Source organism: Chaetodon trifascialis, chromosome 12 (assembly GCF_039877785.1).
Source record: "Chaetodon trifascialis isolate fChaTrf1 chromosome 12, fChaTrf1.hap1, whole genome shotgun sequence".
Classification (NCBI taxonomy): Eukaryota; Metazoa; Chordata; class Actinopteri; order Chaetodontiformes; family Chaetodontidae; genus Chaetodon; species Chaetodon trifascialis.
Window position 1 is genome coordinate 11,904,967 of NC_092067.1, and position 21,058 is coordinate 11,926,024.

Here is a 21,058-nt window from a genome sequence, read left to right on the forward strand (position 1 = left end):
CATATTGATGCAGTGAACTGTGTTCCACTATTCTACTTTAAAAACTATTAAAACTATTACTATTATAATGTGTGAAATAAAACCTACATATATTAACTGATTCCAGTTTGATTTGATTCATTCATTTTTGAAATAATACTTTATACAATAACATGTCATGATCACAATATGATTCCACCGAAATCCATTAATTATAACACTGAATTATCGCCCAGCTCTACTGTATAATCTGCTCTGAATGTAATGGAGGTTAATTTTAACACCAGATATTATGAGTAATTTTCAGAATGTGTGTCAAGTCATGTAAAAGTCAAGATAATCCTTTGGCCAAAACGTGTCCCAGGTGTAACTCTCCCTCTGCCTCTAGCTTAACATAAGATAAAGGGAAGAATCATCCATTGAGGATATTTCACTGTGTCTTCCAGGGTCCTCAGACATTACAAATTCATTGAGCAGCAGCTCCTTTGAATGTGCAGACATCATCTGCTTATAGAGTTATCTAAAAATAGGTACTTTTTTCCTTATTTCCACCATCCCTGCTCAACCTCAGCTTGATTTCCCTCTGTGCTGCCTGGCAGGATTCTCTGTCACACTGAAGTCTTTCCTTCTGGTGGCCAACAAAGGAACAACACCCAGATTCAGGATGATGTCATCACCAAGAACTGTCACTTTATTGGATCTGAAATTCAATCAGTTTGACATATATAGGTCAGCTTAAATCAAATTATGGCATTCAGATGATAAATCAAACCACTGGTGGTTATGTTTAAATATGTAACACAATGAAGCGTATGAGAATGGCTGTCTCAGCGGCACAGTGACGCTGCTGCTGCCACAGGAGGAAGGACTATTGATTAAAACAGTAGTAGAAGGATTTCACACAAGTAACGCATCTCTCACCCCTCAGACCTTATAATGTGTTTGTGATTATTTGAATAAAAATACTTGATTCAGACAGCGGTTAAAATGTTTTGTTTTGATGTGAAATGAACCTAATTCAGCTGTAGCTATAATATACATGTATTCTTAAGAACAAAGGCTATGCCATCAGCTCATCGTACTCTTCATGTCCCCTCAGGGTGAACAAGCAGCGCAGTCAGTCATTCTGCCTGCGCAGAAGTGGCTGCTTCCTGTGTTCTTCTCAGAACACCAAAAGTCAGGCTAGGTCACGAGAACTGTGCCTTGTTGCATGGTTCGTTCCACATAAGCGTCCCTGGGGGTCTAAAATGAGGTGATGCACTTCAAGCCAGTTTGAAAGCACCCAGGAAGGTGGAGTCTCCATCCAGGGACACGTTGGCTGTGGAGCGAGGGATCAGCAGCTCCAAGCGGTCCCCGACCTCCAGCTTCACAACACCTGAGGGAAATGTACACTTGAGACCTTCATACCTTCACCAGGCATTTTCCTCCTTTCCTACCACATACAGCTATCATCCATACCCAACTACTGACACACATGCAGCCATTACACACACACATGCACACTCACACACATGGTTGAGAGGTTGACTGAAGAGGAGAACACGGTGGTTGACCTTCTGTAACAGCTGTTGTAAAAAGGGTGCACATAGCTGGACATAAACAATAACACCGCTCACCTCCTGTGTAGCAGGTGTTGTAAGGGTAGACAGGGTTCATATTCTGGATGCAGCGGAACAGGGTCACATATGGGGATTCGTCTCCCACCACGTTCCTCTTCATCCGGATCACCACGTGACCCATTGCAAAGGTGGTGTCCATGTAGTAGACCTGAGCACACCAGAAAGACTGGGTTAAATCTACAAGGTAAAGCACAAGCATGGGTTTTAACATGCAATAACAGTCGCGTGGGGGGTGTTTGCAGCATTTGCTACTTTGTTTATCATGCATGCATCATTTGCATTTTCTCCTCTTCATCTGACCTTCTTCAAGGTCTGTTAACCAGCTGCACGCTTAGATGGAGCACACCCTTTTTTCTGCCATGAATGTGGACGTGTTCCCTGCTCATGTGAAATCTTGTGATCAGCAGACAGACTAGCAGCACCCCTCTGTGGGGAAACTATGAAATGGCAGCAAATAGACCAACCTGACTGTACACAAAGTAGTAGCCCTCCTCTCTGACTAACATGCTGTCTCCGTCTGCCTCCAGGGCAGAGCCTCTCTTGAGCCCAGTCAGCCAGGGGATACCTGTGTGCGGCCCAGTAAATTCTGATTCAGGGAATAAGAACATATTAGGAAACATGTCAACGCAGCTAAAGCTAAACATCTATCCCAACAGTTTTTTTCTTTTCAGTTACTGTTGGGATTTCTGTATTTATGTGTACAGTATGTACATTTTAGTGTAAAATGTTGTCTGTTCCAAACAAAACCAATGTTAAAAGGTAAATAAAACCCAAAAAGAAAAATGACAAATCACTACACTCTCATAACCCAGACCAGCACAGACATACGGTACCTTTCCTGAAGGTTTTCCTGCTGTTGTTTGCCAACAACTGCAGACACGGCAGAGAAACTGTGATAAAACAAAACAGAAATTTAGACATGTTAGAAATGGTCAGCAGTTTCTTTCCCATCTGCACAGTTAATTTCATAGCTGTCTCTTTTTTTCTTTCTGCTCCTTCCCTTTTTCCTTATTGGGTGAAAATCCATTGACAGTGTCGGCACTTAGCAGAAGTGTACTGTAAATATTGCACCCTGGGGATTGTTAAATAGTTTGAGCTGATGGTGCGCACATTCACACCATTAGTTAATAGTCAGCAGAAATAGATGGTAGCATTCACCCCACAAATCAGACATCTCATTTTACTTGTGGTTATCAGCAAATGAGTCATGATGAGTGGTCCCCTGGCTAATGAGTCATTCACACTTGATTGTAAGTCTTTTGTAATTGTGGACAATGTTTGTTCGGGGTATTTTTCATTTTCTAAACAAAGTGTTAAAAGAGTAGAAGATAATACAGTTTGTAAAGAGTTGGTTTGTGATCAATAAACCTGACTTGAGAATGGTATGGGAAATATAACCGTGAGGAATCTATTGAAAATCTTAATCACCAGTGTTACTCAGCCTTTTTACAAGTGAAACAAGGGACTTGTAAAACACCTCCAATTTTAGATTGCAGGCAACTGAAGGAACTCCCATTCATTATCTAAAAGGTCAGGCTCGGGTGAGCCTAACATGTCTTACCTATTGTCTCTGCTCCGGAGGCCGATCTTCTCCTCCTTAACAGCGTGAAGGCATGTTGAGACTCAGTCTGGTTCAGGGCCTCTTGGCTGCTTCTCCTGATACTGATATCCTCAGTCTGAACACACACACAATAAAGCCCTTAGTAAAACCATAAACGCTGGTAAAATGCTGGTCCTGTGTTTATGTCCTAAAGGACTAGTTGTCTCTCACCTGGCCTCCATGTTTGGCCTCTTGCCCCTCTTCCCTCCTACGAAACACCTCTGATTTGAGCACCTCCACCTCAGCTCTGAGTGCCACCAGTTGGTACAGGGATAACGCTGAAAAAGAGGAGGAGGTGACAGCAGCTAGCGTCAGCAGAAACACTGGCCAGGACAGCCTGCCTTCACCTGCCTTTTGCCCAGTCCCTGACTCCACACTTGCCAAAACTGCCATCGTAGGTCCCATGCGATCTCCTGAGAGCTCACATTGGCAGCATGACTGAACTACTGTGCTGACTGCTAAGGATGGTAGGTGTTTGCTTCTGTCATCAAGGTTTTCTCCTGAGCCCCCAGCTTTACCTTAATTCCTGTCTAAATGCTTCACTGACTTCCTAAACTCTCGCTTTTGTCCTTCGCTAGCCGGTTCCAGTCTAGTCTGAGGGACTACGCAATACGAATACAGTAAAAAAAAAAAAAAAAAGGGCAACACAGCTTCCCCTCTATTGTTCCGCTCAGCTAACCACATTTACTGCTTCCTGCCTGGCCAGGGGCCTTGACAAATATCTCTTTTTTTCCTCTTCATCTTGCTTCTTCAAAATGATAAAACACGTCTCAACTCCTCCACGTTCTAACGAACAACCCGTGCAGCAGTGGCAGAGTGGAAACAGGAAGGACAGTCTTGGCAGTTAGATGATTGATGGTGTGGTAGGGAAATAGGGGGAGAGGTGTCAGACTAAGAAGGAGGAATAAACATTATTAATGACACCACCGCATTTGAATTTGACAGTTAGGGGAGCCAACACGTACTGAAAGAAGGAAGTGCAAAAATTACAGCAACATAACACGGCAAAACAAACAAATTGCGATTCCCAGAATGTAAAAAGCGAAGTGATGCCAAGTTGCATAAATGAAATTTGGAACTGTTACATTAGAAAAAGCTTAGAACAAAAACAAGGCAAGACAAACAGCTTTTAGGTATCAATTTATTGCATGTTACAGTACAGAAAATAGAAAGTGAAAATGTGTGCTTACAAAGAAGTTGTCAAGATTGTTTTGAAATAGAAAAGAAACATCACTCTAAAATGGAAAACCCCTCAAACTGACTGCCTCACACTAAAGAGAGAGATGAGTAACTCAGGTGTCCGACTGATCAGATATCCATCGATGTTTCCAGAAGTCATGGTCGATGTACACAATAATGTCAACACTGTGCAGATTCTTCACAGAAATTGGCCGAGACTCAACATAATCACATGCCAGCTTGCAAATGCAAATTAAACCGACACTTTCAACAGCATTCATTCCGCTCTCGTCACAATCATGTGAACATATAAAAATATGTCCCATAGTGCATTTGCACAGAACCTGGCAAATGATTTTCTTTGTAGAAAAAATGAACATTCAGTTTGATTCAATTTCTTTTCTTCAACAGGATGTTGGACAGTAACAATACATTTGGCCCGGATAAAAGCCAATATTCTAGATAGCAATTCTGCTTTAGCCCGCCACCAAAGCAATAAGTCAAGTGAATGATGACAAGCTCCTACACGTTTTCTTGAATGAAGACACAAACAACAGAAGTGTGTAAAGAATAAGCACACGGAACTGAATCAGTGTATAGCCACATGGTTAAAATTAGAGTGCACAATGTGCTCTACCAACATATGATCAGATAAAAAAAAAATCCTTAAATTGAACGCATCCCACTCAGCTTATGGGTTTGATATAATACAAAAATGTCTGGTACTGTCGTGTGCCACTGGTGGCAAAAAGTCACACAAAAAGGGAGAAAAAAAAACACCTATACATAATTTCTTATAAAGCACACTTGTTCATTTAAGACCACAATTTACATTCATAGTAGCCTTTACACCATTTTTCAAGTTGTTATCACATTGACACAAACACATTTGGTCTTCCGATGTTAAATTTTGTTGAGCGTACTGTTAACAAACAGTATCAAATATGGCTAAGGAGATCTGTATTCAAATGGCTTTGATACCACTGCAGTGCAGCATGCTGCATTTGGAAAGCAAGAGCAGATAACAGGGTCGTCAGGCTCTGCTCCACCCCCTGGAAGACATGCAGGAAAGGTTAATTAGCTCATTAAAAGCCCTCCAAGTGAGTAAAGCCATTTTGCCACATAAGCACGAGGTGAGACGAGAACCTGGACTCCTCCAATTAACAATTATGATGCTGATGATAATAGCTAACAAATAATCGCAACGTTTGATTAAAAATGCTCACACTTTGTTTTTGGCTCTTAAAGGACAGGTTTGGATTTTTTTCAAGACGATCTTAGTACAATACTCACATGCCCATATAAATGTTTGTTGGAATAGTCACTGCTGTAATCAGTCCTCCTGTCTGTAAGCTATTAAGAAATATATTTGGAGTGCAATCAGAGTGTAAGACAATCCACAGTCCAAAGTTCAGCTGACGTTTCAGGGAGCAGCTTTCAAAGAGTCTTTCTCACATAAAATGCCCGCTTCCTTGTTGATCTTAGCAGAGGATTAGTAACACAAAGAGGAAACGTTCTTGTCAATACTTGTCTTACTCACACAGCTGACAACTCATATTAGCTTCTGCTCAACTTTTATTGCATAAAAAGAACTCTGTTTTCTGTCCCCCAGCTTTTCCAATGCATTTACATTAGAAGCAGATCTGTCAGCGTGGACAGGAGGATTACAGACCATCAATGACTCTTTCACTGCACATATGAGCATGTGTTGGAGTGTTGTGCTGAGACTTGAAGAGCCCATCCTTTAATAAACGACACGCAGAACAAATGCTCCGTACCAAACTACAGTACAGGAGCCAAACTGCTCAACAGCGACTTTCAGAGCGAAGCCTGTTCTAGACACAGTAACAGCAGCGGCTCCCAATCGCACTGAAACAGAAGTAGCTCGACAGGAAATAAGATCTCAACTTATTTTGGATAGGCAGAAGTAGCACGTCAACCTTATCTCACTGACCACTTTGTGTCAGCCAACACTTTTTGTGGCTGAACATAATTATCCAGCAGCACAAGATTTTTTTTTTTAATGTATTTATTTTTTTTTAATGCTGTTGTGCCAGACAAACGTTTTCAAGGGCATACATAAATATTGATCACCACAACGCCATGTCATGCCAAGCTGCTGCAAGTACTCTAAATATTAATGTTTCTCACCAAAAGTGGAGAAAAAAAAAATCCTTATGCCCATCAAGGTATTGCTCAGAAGATGTTAGCCTACAGAACTCAACACTTGGATAAATCTGAACAAAAAAAGTGCAATGGATTAACAAAGATGTATATATACAGTATAGGTCTACATATTGTCAGTGTTTCATTTTGTTTATCAGAAGAATTGTAACTTTAATTCCAGCAGTAATCTGTTTTCTCTGAAGTTTTGTAATTCCTCGTGAGGTCGTCTCACTATGAACAATTGTTTCAGTGATTGTAATTCATTTCAGTAGACCCATTGCGGCTAATTCTTCTGTGGTTGTGACGTGTCTTGCAGGGTGGGCATGTATGCTCTGGCTTCATTCATTAAAGGTCAAATACATGCATTCATAGCTGCAACCCAAAAGAATCCATGAGGACATTGTCACCCTCTCTTAAAACCTTGAAATAGTCAAACCACCTTAACAAATATGTTACATTTACAGAAAGGTAAAAACAGTGAAATAAAATAAGAACCCAGACAAAAGCATAAAAAATGTACATTCTTTCCAAAAATCGAGGAAGTCCTTCCATTCAACATCCACAACAGCCTTCACTTCCTTCAGCCCATAACCTGTAGTCAGTCCCTGACTACTTCTTTTTTTTTCTTTTTCAGATAATGGTGACACTAGCTGAGGGCTGCGCACTCTCCTCATGAGCGTGGCTCTTCAGCAGGTCTTTCATGAACTGCTCCAAAGCAGCGAAGTAGCCCTGACACTGCCACGTGTCGTTGTGTGTGCCCTCTGGAAAGATGGCCAGGCGTTTAGTCCGCGCAGGAGACAGCTCATACAGTTGTTTCATCATGACTGGTGGGATGAGCTGGTCCGACAGACCGGACACAAACAGTGAGGGCATGCGGCACAGCGCCACCTGCCGATAGGACAGGAACTGATTCCTATAGCACCACAGGGGCAGCAGGCGCATCGGCAGGAAGGAGAAGAGTGTTGCTGCCATGTGGGGGATGCTGAGAAAGGTGTTTTCAACAATAATGGCGGCTACGCGGTGAGGGTTTACTGACGCCAAGCGCACAGCCACAGCACCTCCCAGTGAGCGGCCGAACAGTACAACCTTTGTCTTGTCCAGATCAGGACGTGTCATGACATAGTCCAGTGTGGCCTCGGCATCCAGGTACAGCCCATCCTCACTGGGCTCACCCTCACTCTTTCCATAGCCACGGTAGTCCACCAGCACCACGTTGGCTTTCAGATTGACCAGCATCAGCAGGGCGTTTGGCACCCTGTGACCAATATTACCCGCATTGCCGTGGAAATAAAGGATAGTAGGTGGAGCAGAGGAAGCAGGGCTGCTTTGATTGGCAGGGGCGACTCCAGGAGGTGTTTCACCCCCTGTGTAGCGAAGCAGGATGAGGTTGAGCTTCACACCATCCTTGGTGCGAATGTACACATTCTCATGTGGGATTCCTGTCGGCATGGGAACATAAAGGCGAGAAGAGGAGGGCTGGTCGGGGAAGTAGAGGAGCACATCCTGAAATTTGTAGAGGATGCCCGCCACAGAGGCTAGAATAAGAGCAAGGAGAAAGAACCCTCCATACAGGTGGAAGGTGAGGATGAGGGCCAAAAGGGAGACTCGACAAGCACCCCAGGACCAGGAGGCCAGAGTCAGGGTACAACGCTCCATTGCCCCCCACAGCCTCCAAGGCTTCTCCATGGCTACACAACAGCTGAGTCACGCGACACACACCCTGTAAACACACAGAAAACAAAAAGAAGAGTACAAGGGAGAGAAGGGAAAATGGTTGAATACAAACGTAGACAACAAAGGAAAGTGCTATACTTGGAAAAACAGTGTCTTACATTTTAGTGAATCTACACAGAAGTGGTCTAACGATGAACCCAAATTTACGAATTTAAAAAATACACGAGCTACAGAACATCTGCCCAAAATTAGTACAGAATGACGGACCTTAATTGTATTAAGTGTGCATCACAAGTTACTGGAGCTCAAAGTGATGGTTACAAAGTGCTTCATAAATCTAACAAGCTCAGTGTACAAAGACGTCAATAAGAAAAAAAACAAACAAATTCTCAGGTCAGGAGAGCTGGCTCTGTCCTCGACTAACCTCTGGACAACACTGAGAAGGTGGGTGACAGGAGGACGTTATCCAAGCTGACATCAGTCATGGACAACCCATCCCACCCCCTCCATGAGACGGTGGGGGGCTTAAAGCAACAGACTGCTGCATCCACTGTGTAAGACAGAACGTGACCGCGGGTCCTTGATTCCAACAGCTGTCAAACTGTTTAACTCCAGCATCATTTAATGCAGCACTGTGCTAAGCTAGTGTTTTTTTTTGCACTGCTGTTATTTATGATAATATATGCATCCATCCCATCTTGTGCATTTTTTTTACTGTGTTGTATATTTTTTCAACTGTGCAATAGTACAAACACTGTGTTAATTATCCATTTTGTATCCATTTCGTGCAATTCACCATTCTCTTTTAAGCAGTAACAGTATTTCTCAAGTGCATTTCAACATGTGGCATTGGTAGATTATTTGTAAAAATGGCAACAGTCTTTTTATAATCTGTACATACACATTTTGTCCTTTGACAGTATATTATATAATGCTTGCAGCATTTTAGCTCAGTAACAGTCTTTGCTATATCTGCAGGCTATTTAAGAAACACTAGCATCAAATTACAAATAGTAATATGTGTATATGGAAAGGCAAATGCTAAAAGTACTTATTTAACTTGAACTATATTTTAAAATTACATTTATTAAAGCTGTAAGGTTTGGTATCACCAACAAAATGCATGTGCATTAATTTCACTGAATCACCTTCATTCTGAATGTTATATATATCTGATGTTCGACCCCCAACAGCCATGAACTGATTAACACCTTCATAACCAAAAAGCACTTAATTCTACTGATGCTTGGAAAACACTGCCCATTTCCGTCCAGTGCTCGGGGGAAAGGGCAGGAAACACGCCTGACGATGTGCTTATCACAATTTCAACCACAGTCAGTCCCAACCATCCCTTCTGTCAGTCTGTTGAATGCAGATGTAAGTGCTGATCAATCCTGTCCAAGACAGCTCCAGTGCAGCACATTCCTCATCTTAGTGTAGCCTAAACCTGATTAGGTGGATCAGGTGGGTTCAGCCAATTCAAGAGCTGTGAAGCAGGGAACAAACTAGGGATGCATTCACAAATATTACAAGACTGAACAGTGTTTTGACCCACCCACAGCGAAGAGGTGGTGACAGCTGTTCCCAGCCTGATGAAAACTACGTACGACTAACGTTACGAGTGCTTTGAAAGTTAGCGTTAGCCAGCTAACGTCAACCAACGTTCCCGGCAGCTATCACTGAGCGATCTCTTTCCGGACTGTCAAAACAAACCGTCATACCGGAGGCGATACATCAAGCGTTGATGTTGCTCAACATAAAACCGAGCTACCCCTTCTATAATTAACGTTAGCTATTTGCCAGTTAGCTCCGTAACAAGCACGCTAGCTATCCTTTGCATCTATAGCTGCTAGTGCTATCAGCACTGTCATAGCGGTTTAACTTAGCCACCTATCTCGTGAATGGTTTGGAAGGTAGCCACATACTCACCCCTCTCTCATTTTTAGTGCCTCAGCTGCATGAAATTTTTACAAAGCAGTGACACACAGACAGCACGGTCACTGTCATTCAGCTCTGTGGCAGTCAACTGACTGAACAATGACAGTTAACTTGGGAGAACGCAAGGTGAGTTACTGTCAGCAGGAACCGGCGAAGCTAGCTGCACAGCTGGTTAGCACAACTCGTGTAGCCTTCATAAGGTCCGTGTTGGGCTCAGCCCAAGAAACAAGGTTCCGCCGGAGGAAAAAACACAAACAAACAAAAAACTTTCTTCTTCTTCTTCAAATGAAATGTTTAACGGTAGCTGGCAGTCTCAGTGTTGCACTACTGTCATCTTCTGGATTTATTTAACTCCTACAATGTCGGCTTTGTCAGCTTTTCTCCACCTGTCTTGTTCTCCCAAGGAAGATGAACAAGCATCCTCTGTCTCTATTCCTACTCCTGTTAGCCTTAATCTTTTCATTTCTTGCATATGTTTTTTCTCTCTTGCAACTAACAAGGACATATTCTACAGTTTCTGTCACCTGACAATTTTCTCAAAGACTATTCTCAATACAGTTTCACAGAAAGCCAATGGGCCACACCCATTCATTTAAAAAGTGTATGTGTTGAAATGTGCCTTATGTCAGTCATATGATATTGATAACGTTGTGTCATGCACAACACAGCAGCTGGGTGTTGCCAACACTGGTGTGATACGTTTGATCAAGTTGAGCCATCACCATTGCATGTGCTATTCAAATTTTGCCCACCAGGTGCTGCTCTTTGAAAGAATATAATCCAGATAATTCACAAAGTGAAGGTTAATTTTACAGGTTAAATGCAAACTCCACAAACTGAAGTTATGCCATTTTATAGTGCACAGGGAACTGTAGCTATTGATCATGCATGACATAAAGCCAAGACAGGAAGGTTTTTTTTTTTTTTTTTTTTTTTTTTTTTGCTTTGTTTGCTTTTAATGTTGATACAGGACTACAAGAATCAGCACTAAAAAGACAGAATCTCAGAAAAGAGGGTCGCAAAGGTAAAGACTGTAATGTAACCATTTCCTAAATCATGATGCTAATATCAAGCATCCCATCCCTGGAAAGCCTATGTCAGCCTGCTGCTGTGATCTCAACAGCAGTCTATTAAAAAGATGTTTTTTAAGTGCTGATGGAGTCAGAACTGACACATCTCAGCCTACAGAAGTGGGTCAAATTGTAGATGTGACAGTTGTAACACACTGAGCTGCTGACAGGTAGTGTGCTGAGAGAAAGGGCCTTGAAGGAAATGTCCCTTGAAGAAAGAACAGAAAGCACAGAAAGCATGTCAGTCTGCACACAACCTTCATCCCCGGCCAGCTGAGGTCAACAAAACAAACAAAGGTGAGATAACCAAGGATTCGAGCTGACCGATTGTGACTGAATGTACTCCCATCACTGAGAACTTTACGTGCAATAATATGATGATCTCTCAAAATAAGCAGAACATGAAACCACAACATGAAGCAAAAGGCTTGTTAAATGCACGTTTGGATATTATATGTTGTTGTTTTTCCCTCTAGTTGCCTGTTGGTATTGCTATATTTAACATCTTGCTCACACTCAGTGTGACCTTGGAGGAGACAGACAGATTATGTGCAGACTAGCACAGCTGTTGGCTGTTCTCTGCCCTTGAAGTTTGTTTGATTCTGTGGTGTTGAAGTCAGCATCAAAACCCAAGATGGAGCATGATTCTATTCTCTTAAATAAAAACTTCAGAGGCTATCAACATTCAGCCAGTATATGTCTAAAATGTAACCAGCATATGAAAAGATTTGTGTTTTAATTATTGGTCAGCAGGGGTGGATCTAGGATTTTTTATTTTTTTTTAAATAAGGGACCATATAGGGGGCACATTTTACACAAGTATATGTCCAACATCCATGCAGATTTCCTTTCTCAGTAAGGTGCTCATTTCACCTGTCATTCTTTGTTTGCCAGTGACTATAATTTTGAGCAAAGACACACATCATTGAATATGTTTTGCAAATTGATGTGAGTTCAAACACCTTATTTTCTTCAGAAAAGCATAGAAGATAAAAATGCATAACATTTTTCATATTTATTGCATTTTAATGAAGACCCTTACCAGTACAGCAAAAATTAGCCTAAAGCACTTGTCCAAGGCACACCCAAGCACATGTGTGGTTTTGGACTCTTTTGAAAGGTAACGGTCTGAACTGAAGTTTGAACACGCTGAAGCAATAGTAATAACTACATATGCAGTCATGTCTCTCCTTTAACAGCTTGTTTGAGAGGTGATTTTGGTCTAGGGGTGTGTTTTCAGCAGTACAGATGCTACTGAATGATTGTAGAAATATTTTAAGAATATCATAGGAATACTACAGCGAGCAATGTGTCTCTATGATCCTCTTACTATTCCGTGACTACATGTTGCTACTTGTCACTTTGATCATCAGGTGATACTACTCTATACTATATGGGCTACAGTATAGCACAGACTGGAGGAGAATATTATATATTCAAGCTAACAATGACAGATGGGCGGGAGTGAGAGAAAAAGGCACAATTACAAATTCTTCTGCTATTTCAGCACCAATAACAGCTCCATGGATGTTTCAACACACAACACACAGACTACTGATATTTCAGAGCCATGGTCAGGGCCATAAATTAGATGGGGGGTGGGGGGCGAACAAGGAGGATGCATTTTTGTCATTTTGCCAACAAGGAGAATGGTATCCCACTAGTAAGCTAATAACACAGAATCCTTGACCAGTGTGAGCAGTGGCCTTTTCAGTGGCTGCAGCCCTGCCTGGTAGGAGGTGCAGTGTCAATAGAATGCATGGTGCACACACACACACACACACACACACACACACACACACACACACACACACACACACACACACACACACACACACACACATACACACACACACACACACACACACACACACACACACACACACACACACACACTTGTCTCTTTAGGTTACAGGGAGTGCTGCATTCTGATGGATTCAGCTTATAAGAGACTGACAGCTGGCAAGTTCACTCTCTCCTACCTACCACTCAATTACCTTTGACATGTCAGTCAAAACATCTATTACAAACACACACTCAAACTCTCACACACACTTATAGCAGTACACTATGTGACTCCACTCTCTTATTCCCACGACTCAATTACTTGATATATAGCACTCTAAACAGCTAGAGGGCCCAAGCTCAATAATACAAAGTCGGAGCTGCAAGAGGACGAGGAGTGACTGTGATAGCCTGGCTGGGAATATCATATCATCAGGCTAAGGGACATGCTTATCATTCACCTCATGCCATGCACCCAATGGCCAAGCTATTGATACACCATTGATTTTTCTGTCAGTCACCATCGTTTATGACTGGCTGCTGTGGCTCAATCCCTTCATGTGTAATAGTTGCTATCACCGTATTTCCCCTTGGTTTGTGAAAGCCATCGTTGCGCTCGTCTGACATCATCGTAAGTGACGCCTCTTTGATTTGCCAGTCACTGAATGCCATGCACAAGGTGATAGATGTGGTGTCCATGGCTACAATGTAAATGTGTTGTCACCTTGGAGACAGAGCATTGCTCGGAGTCAGAGTGGGACAAATACATAATGGCAACTCTTCATTTTAAACACATCACAGATGAGGGGGCAAATACAGCCAGAAGTTACCCATCAGTGCAGCGCAACATTAAACTGTCTTTTTTTCCCTTTCATGCTGATTCATAATTAACAAAGTGTGAGCTGCTGTAGCTCACAATTGTCAGTCAGCATGCTTTAATGAGACTGTACACTGTACACTGATGGCCTAATCAGCTAAGTGAACCAGGCAGACCTACCTGGCATTGCCGACATGTGGCAAAGAGTGCTTCATATACTAAGCCTGCCAGGAATAAATTGAGTGAAAACTACTATATGTCTCAGGCAGCAATTAGGAGTGCTCCTGTGGGGAAGAGGCAGATGTTTAATAAAGGCTACATTTCCCTCATTTCCTTTGCAAATAAACCTGTCACACCTGTGATGATATCTATCACTCTGATTAACCTGCAGATATAGGTTTGTGGATACATGTGTCTATGTCTGTGTGGCCCTGAGTGAAATCTGACTCTTGTCTTGTTGGAGTACAGGAAGTGGTGAGGAAATCCCAAACCAAAGCCACTCAGTGAGGTAATAAAGGAATAACTGCATGTTGACTGGACATAGTTTCCCAATTACATTGGATTTGAATGAGGTTCTGGGTTTTGTATTATGATGAACTAAACTTTGCAGGGCTTGTAGCCCCTTCTGTTGACATCCCTCACCGTGTTTAGTCAACTCACCATGATGAATTAGGTAGAGTGGTCACCGCTTTCCCTGACATGGTCCTATCATATCTGCAGCATCTATAGAGTGTGAATAATCTTATCTATAAGCCATTATTAATCCCTTGGTCTTTGCCCAACCCCTGCTGATGGTGGAAATAGATAATTAGTACAATGGCCGTTGTACTGAAAAGATGATTTTCAGACAAGGCTTTCTTTGGCTCTTCAGACACTTGAACAACTGTGGTGGTAACATCACTTGCCAGAGCTGCTAAATCAAGCGGTCTTCCAGTTGTTTACTAATGCAGTTCAAGTAAAATTGCTTTGTCATGAACAATCTCTGTTTTTGATCTTGCTGCCACATAGTTGAAGGAACAGCTTGACATTTTGGGAAATTAGTTTATTTTCTTTCTTTCTGAGAATTAAATGAAAAGATAGAAACCACTCTCACCACTCACACTAAATGCGAAGCTAAAACTAGCAGGCAATTAGCATAGCTTAGCATAAAGACTGGAAGCACAGGAAAACAGCTAGCTTGGCTTGCTTCAGAGTTAAAAAAAATATGCCTGGCAGCGCCTCTAAAGCTCACAAACTGTTCTTTAATCCATTTACAAAGAGAAATGTTAAAATGACGAAGTGTGTTTTTACAGGGATTCATGTGCTGTTACTGTTGGTGGAGAAAAGTAGCCAAGCACAGCCACTTCCTGGAGTCTCTGCTGGTTGCATGGTAACCTCACCATGACAACAAAACTCCAGTGAGTCACTGTGGCCAACCACTGTTTGGCAAGAAAAAGTTGCATATTAAAACCACAACCAGGCAAGATAAACTGTCGTTATTAGTGAGCTTTGGAACAGCAGGTAGGTATATTTTCACTCTTTGGACAGTAGGCTAGCTCTTTGACCCTGCCACCAGTCTGTATGCTAAGCTATCCTGCTGCTTCCAGACACATACATGACTGCGATATCAATCTTCTGATCAACCGTAACTCCTAGCCACAGGGAAAATATGTCAAACAACTCCAACAACTCTGAGGTGATAACCACCTCAGCTGCCACCACCAGTAATCGTCATCACCATTTTTGCCATTAATCCCACTTACAGCTACCTTGTATCCAGAACTCATTGCGTCAGGATAAGCTGAAACATGTTTCTCTGTGAATAACGTTTTCTTTCTGAATGGAGTGCAAGCATGAAATAGTCTCAGCAGCAAGCCCCATTTGAAAAAGTGCAATATCAAGGGCATGCTGTAATTACAATGTGTTCAATTTGGCCTGTGGAGACTTCAGCCTCTGCACAGGAGTAGTACCCACTGTCCTTGAAAAATGCAGCCACATTGTCTGAGTGAAGTCAAGAGGTTCCTAAAGGTAGGGTAAACCATAGGAATTTGAGTGCATATAGGGTCATAGTGGTAACCGCCATCCACTTAAAGAGCAAAATTCACTCAGTTTAGAGGAAGCTCAGTCACTTTGTGAAGGTCAGTCAGACCAGTAATAAGTCATTGTTTGAGTAGTTTTTGGAGATCACTCCTGACTGAACTGATACCAGAGGACATGTAGACTGTGGTCGCCGGCAGAACAGACGGGTTGTGGTCCAGATGAAAGGTTACTGTTTTAGCCTGTGGGGACGGAAAGGCCATCTTTCATTTCTCATTTAATAAGCGTGCGTGCGTTTGCGCACGTGAGTGTGGGTTTGTATGAGTATGTGAATGAATGGGAGCTTTGGAAGGAAAGAATGAAGAATGTTCTCCCAAATTTAGGCTTTGGAATTAAAAAAAAAAAAGTAAAACAACAAACATTTTTTGTAGGCCCCATGTGAAATGCATGCATTATTTTTTTTAATTTATATATCATTCCATTTCAATACTTTCACTTTCAATAGCATACTTTTAACACACTGCTCAGCTGCTGCGTGAAACTGCACCCCCCTAACAAGCATCTGTCATGTTAGGATGAAAAACATTGGGATTGCAATATCTCATCAGTGCTAAAGCTGTTCACTAAAATTAGCAATTTTAGCAAGCAACGCTGCAGTTCAATGTGGAAGTGAGATGGACAAACCCACCGTGGAAAAAACACTGTGTGGCTCAGAAGGAAGAGGACCAATCACAAACCTTACAAGAAGTTCATGGGTTTTATTCTACGGCCCTCAATCAAATGCTGACTTCCTAAAGTGGCACTCAATTATCAAAACTTTGAGAATCCTTGATTTAAACACAGTGGAATACAAGCTGACACACTCGAGAAGGATGTCACCGAACTGTAAAAGAATGAGGGTTCTCACCCAGCACACTCACTGTTATTTACTACGTTGTAATGTCACCCAATACCATAGCCTTGAAAGTAATGCTTCATGTGATACAATTGCGAGAGGAAGGTTCTTATTCATCAGTGTGTCAGCGGGTCATGCTGTAAACAGATCCTGCAGCAGTGTGTTGGTGTTGCAAATAAATACTAATAGCCCAGCTGGGGCCAAATAAGTCTCCGAACACCAATACAATGCTTTGTAGGCACTACAGGTGTACAATTATCCATTCAATTAAGAGTCAGTTACAGACTGGACTGACTGACTGACCAATGCTACCATACATGCTGCATATGCATCAAGTACACAGCAAGTCACATAAGGTGGTCGCTATAAAATGAGAGAAATTGACCCAGGTCTAATTATTGCACTGAATGTGATTTTCATACATATGATCAATGTAAGTTTACACACTCAAAACTCCAGGTATAAATTGCTGCATAGGGGCATGAAAAGGGATCACAGTCAGAGAGAGGGAAGAAGAATGATTGAGAGGAAGAGCCAAAATCCAAGTCCATGTCATGATCTACCTATCTGGCTCCCTATATCTCTTCCTTTTCAGTCATATGACCCTGTAGTAAGTCAGAGCCTTGTGATTTAAAGACAAGAGTTCCAACCTGTGATTCTATACAATACATCACTGCCTCCCTCCTCATCCTGCCTTCTTTATCTCCACGCTTGGCTCTCAGTTTGTTTCATGCTCTCTCTCCCTCTCTCTTCTGTTCTCCCTTTCTCCTACTCTCTCTCCCACACACACACACACACACACACACACACACACACACACACACACACACACACACACACACACACACACACACACACACTCCCAGGCTCCTCCTCTCCTCACCCCTGAGGCCCACACAATAAGAGCTTAATGAAAAGGTACTTTACACTGGCGGCTGCGCACTGGGGGAGATATCTTAGAATGTCACTGTTAATGGGAGGAATTAGCAGAGAGCAGGGTGGTCTGTATCTCTGTGTGAATGTGGGCATCCTGATGCCAGTGTGTGATACCTTGATAAATGAGTTATAGCTCATTTGTCCTGATGTGAGTGTGTATGCAAGAGAGTGCACATGTGCATGTTAGTTCACCACCCAGCAGCATATAGTAGATTTATGTTCCCCAGGCCTCGGCTCTCTGGACCCTGGCTTGATTACAGTGTATCGCTGCAGCTACAGCCATGACCCCACTGTGACCCCATAAATTAGCCCCACTGCATGACGGGAGCTCGCAAAATCAGATGATGCCGATCTTGTCGGGCTGATTGATTTAACTATAGCCATAATTTCAGCATATCATTTATTCTCCCCTAGTCTCCTTCCTGTAAATCGAGCATCTCTGTGGTGCAATGCATCACAGCTCCAGTGAGCCCAGAGGAGCACGGTGAGAAGGATTGATGTTTTTCCACAGATCATTGCCGAGAGGGTCTGTTTAATGGTTGCAGCAAAGGTTTACATGTTTGATAGAAAGGTGGTAGAAAAATGAAGGCAGATCATGTTGCTGCTGTCTGATAATCTCAACTGATGAAACCATGGATATGCTGAGATGAAACACTGGGTGCCTTCCCAAACTCTGGTCTTACACTGATACACAGTAGACAGAGCCAGTGCAGAATTTATCACTTTTGACCTTTTCCTGAACTTTACACTGTCTGTGGCAGATATTTACAGAGCCTCACAGAGAAGGGCATCACTGGTGGAGAGAGAGAGAGGGATAAGTGTCCAAGAGAGAAAAGAGGATGGCTGAAGGAGGAGGGAAGGAGGCCATGAGTGTGTGTGTGTGTGTGTGGGTGTGTGTGTGCTTACTGCTGTAGTGGAGGCAGGCCTCCTTCACATCAAAGCAGCTTTACGGAGCATTTTGCCAACCTGCAAATAGGCGGATAACACAATTAACAGTGACACAGACTTTACATTCACCATGGTGCCGGGGCAACTGAATTTACAGTGGTGCATCTAAATAGCAAGCTTGTGAACAGTCACTAACGGAGGGCACTCCCCCTTTGATTGTCTCACTTAGGCATAGATTTTAGATCGCCAGGAGAAGCACAGATGTGTGCTGTGATCAGAAGTAGAGCAAGCCACCACAGGCAGAGAGGGAGAGATTCGCACGTGACTGGTAGACTGCAGAGTGTGTCTGCAAAGTCATCTGAGGTCGGCCAGTCTGTGTGATGAGATGGATGACGCAGAGTAAGGGCTTAGGCTGAGTACAGCACAGTGCCACACAGGCCAGGGCTCACACACAGAACACACCACCTTGCATACTAGATTAGATAGCGATTAAACCTTGGCTTTATTTACAAACAAGGAAGCCACGCAGAGAGTGTTAAGTGAGGAACGGTAACAAGACTAAAAAGAGTCTGCAGCCCATTAGCAGCTCTGTGTGTGTGTTTCAGGGCACAGTGGTGGTGAAAGTGTCAACATGCTAACAATGACAATGCTAACTTAAGTGTATTCGCAGTCTATCATGTTAGCATGCTAACAGGCTTGTAGAATGGAAACATGAATGAAGGCCATTAATATTTGCACAAAGTTTTGGTTGAATTCATGTAGACAATTTTCATCTTTAATATAAGTTAATGTATGCATGTTTATGTATATATTACTATAAATGATAAATAAGTTGGTCAAGTGGCAAAATGAGAACCGCCAGGCACTTTTACTGTAATATTGTACCTGATCTAAGCAATTTCCACTGCACATTATTTTACAATTATGCAGTGAGACAGTGTTGACACGAGTGAGACAGAGATTTAAGAAAAGAAATTGGTATGGACCTGTGTGATTAGCCCTGTGAGCTTTAACACAGTGGCGGGCCTGCTTGCTGTTGTTCTAAGACTCAGCATACTAACACTGCAAACAGAAGTGAGGAGGACAGGCAAAGAGAGATGGGGCTGGGGGAGCTACCCTGGCCTTTCTCCAGGCCCAGCCCAGGCACAATCTGGATAGTAGCTGTCTCTTCCTGTGAACATACCAATCCTGTGGGGAGAGAGGTGACTGGATCTCAGCACTGGATGGTACTTCCATGTAAGCCAGGATTTGACTTCACTTCCATCATATCCCCCCCATCCGATTGGACTTCTTCAAAGACTTCAGTAGCCCCCCCCCCCCCCCCCCCCCCCCCCGTTGGATCCAGGGGCAGACATGTCCCTTTCATCAAGAGGTGCTTTTCTCTGACAGCACAGATTAGTGTGAGGCAAATGCACTTAGAACCGCCAGGCTCATTTTCCTTCCTCACACTCTGAGCCTTTACCACACTTTGTATTAATGAATGGTTCATCCAAAGTCTCATCTCTGTTGTTCCATTCAGTTCAGCATATGAATTTTTTATGTAACCTCATATCACACAACAAATTCAAAGCTTGAGTGATACCAACAGCAGTAGAATTTAATGTAAAGAGACACAACTAGGAGATGAGGAGGGAGAGACAGCCAAGGAGGGAATAAGGAATCACACGTCTAGCTCAGGTAGGTGTTGTTAGCAGGGACGCCTGCTGGGCCTTAGCTCTCATGCTGGCATGTGGAGCCTCACACTTGGTCCTGGAGTTCCTGTCAGTCTTGCCTTCTGCTGTTTACACTAGGGCTAAGACTGATGTTGCAGGGGCCTTCTTCCATCTGGAGGAAGCAGGGCCATGGTTTTGGTGTTTGATCAAGACACACCTTGAATTCAAGATCTCCTCAGAAATGTGCGCATATCTCTGGTTTGATTAAATATGTCGTTGCAAATGAAATCATTTCTTTCTTAAACTGACATTCTGTATATTTTTTAGTATTAGCAGCACTGTGAGGTTCTGCTTTGAGCTAACGTCAGCATGCTAACGTGCTCAAAGTAAGCAGGTATAATGGTTATACCATGTTCACCGTCTTAGTTTTGCATGTAACACTGGCAATAAACACAAGTACATGGTGATACTTTGTGATTAATACAAAGTGATGGTGATAAATGAAAAGTCAGAGGAGCATGAAAGTCATCAGGATTCATCATCTGGGAAACATGAATGTCTGTACAAAACTTCATGGCAATGCACAAAACAGTTGTTGAGATATGACAGTGTTTGAGTGACAATGACTGACGATGCCATTCCTAGCGTTATGCTGTTTGCATGGCTAAAAATTAAGATATTACCTGTGCACAAAAATCAAACATAATGAGAAAACAACAGAATAATAACCCCTGAATAATCAATCACTTTTAAACATCACAATCACAGAGAGACATTTTTATTCAACGTTAAGGTTAATTTCACATTACAGATCTTGTGCAAAATGAATTCCTTGCTGCTAAAA

At 42.5% G+C, this 21,058-nt stretch overlaps 2 protein-coding genes across 3 annotated transcripts; both read right to left on the reverse strand.

Annotated features, from left to right (window-relative positions):
• Positions 1–640: 640 nt before the first annotated feature.
• Positions 641–3,794, reverse strand: tnfsf13b (TNF superfamily member 13b). 2 transcript variants are annotated; one of them, XM_070976012.1, is made up of 6 exons: positions 3,370–3,794; positions 3,160–3,274; positions 2,432–2,488; positions 2,063–2,184; positions 1,596–1,746; positions 641–1,354 (listed from the first exon to the last, which is right to left on the reverse strand). In XM_070976012.1, exons 1-6 carry the CDS (start codon positions 3,601–3,603, stop codon positions 1,242–1,244), a joined length of 792 nt encoding a protein of 263 aa, XP_070832113.1. In that variant the 5' UTR covers positions 3,604–3,794; the 3' UTR covers positions 641–1,241. The 2 variants fall into 2 exon arrangements, with proteins under 2 accessions (XP_070832113.1, XP_070832114.1); XM_070976013.1 differs by having other exon boundaries at positions 2,063–2,163; positions 3,370–3,758.
• A 3,317-nt stretch (positions 3,795–7,111) lies between these two features.
• On the reverse strand, positions 7,112–10,341 carry abhd13 (abhydrolase domain containing 13). The gene is made up of 2 exons (XM_070976481.1): positions 10,147–10,341; positions 7,112–8,263 (listed from the first exon to the last, which is right to left on the reverse strand). The coding sequence occupies exon 2, from the start codon at positions 8,227–8,229 to the stop codon at positions 7,174–7,176; it is 1,056 nt and encodes a 351-aa protein (XP_070832582.1). The 5' UTR covers positions 8,230–8,263; positions 10,147–10,341; the 3' UTR covers positions 7,112–7,173.
• Positions 10,342–21,058: the final 10,717 nt, after the last annotated feature.

What these genes read in the sequence shown, in the direction of transcription:
- tnfsf13b (XM_070976012.1), bottom strand. Translation starts at nt 3,603, where the DNA reads ATGGGACCTACGATGGCAGTTTTGGCAAGTGTGGAGTCAGGGACTGGG. An exon ending in AGGCCAAACATGGAGGCCAG is followed by an intron (nt 3,275 to 3,369) that starts GTGAGAGACAAC and finishes GTGTGTGTTCAG; the next exon opens with ACTGAGGATATCAGTATCAG. An exon ending in CTCCGGAGCAGAGACAATAG is followed by an intron (nt 2,489 to 3,159) that starts GTAAGACATGTT and finishes GTTTTATCACAG; the next exon opens with TTTCTCTGCCGTGTCTGCAG.
- abhd13 (XM_070976481.1), bottom strand. Translation starts at nt 8,229, where the DNA reads ATGGAGAAGCCTTGGAGGCTGTGGGGGGCAATGGAGCGTTGTACCCTG.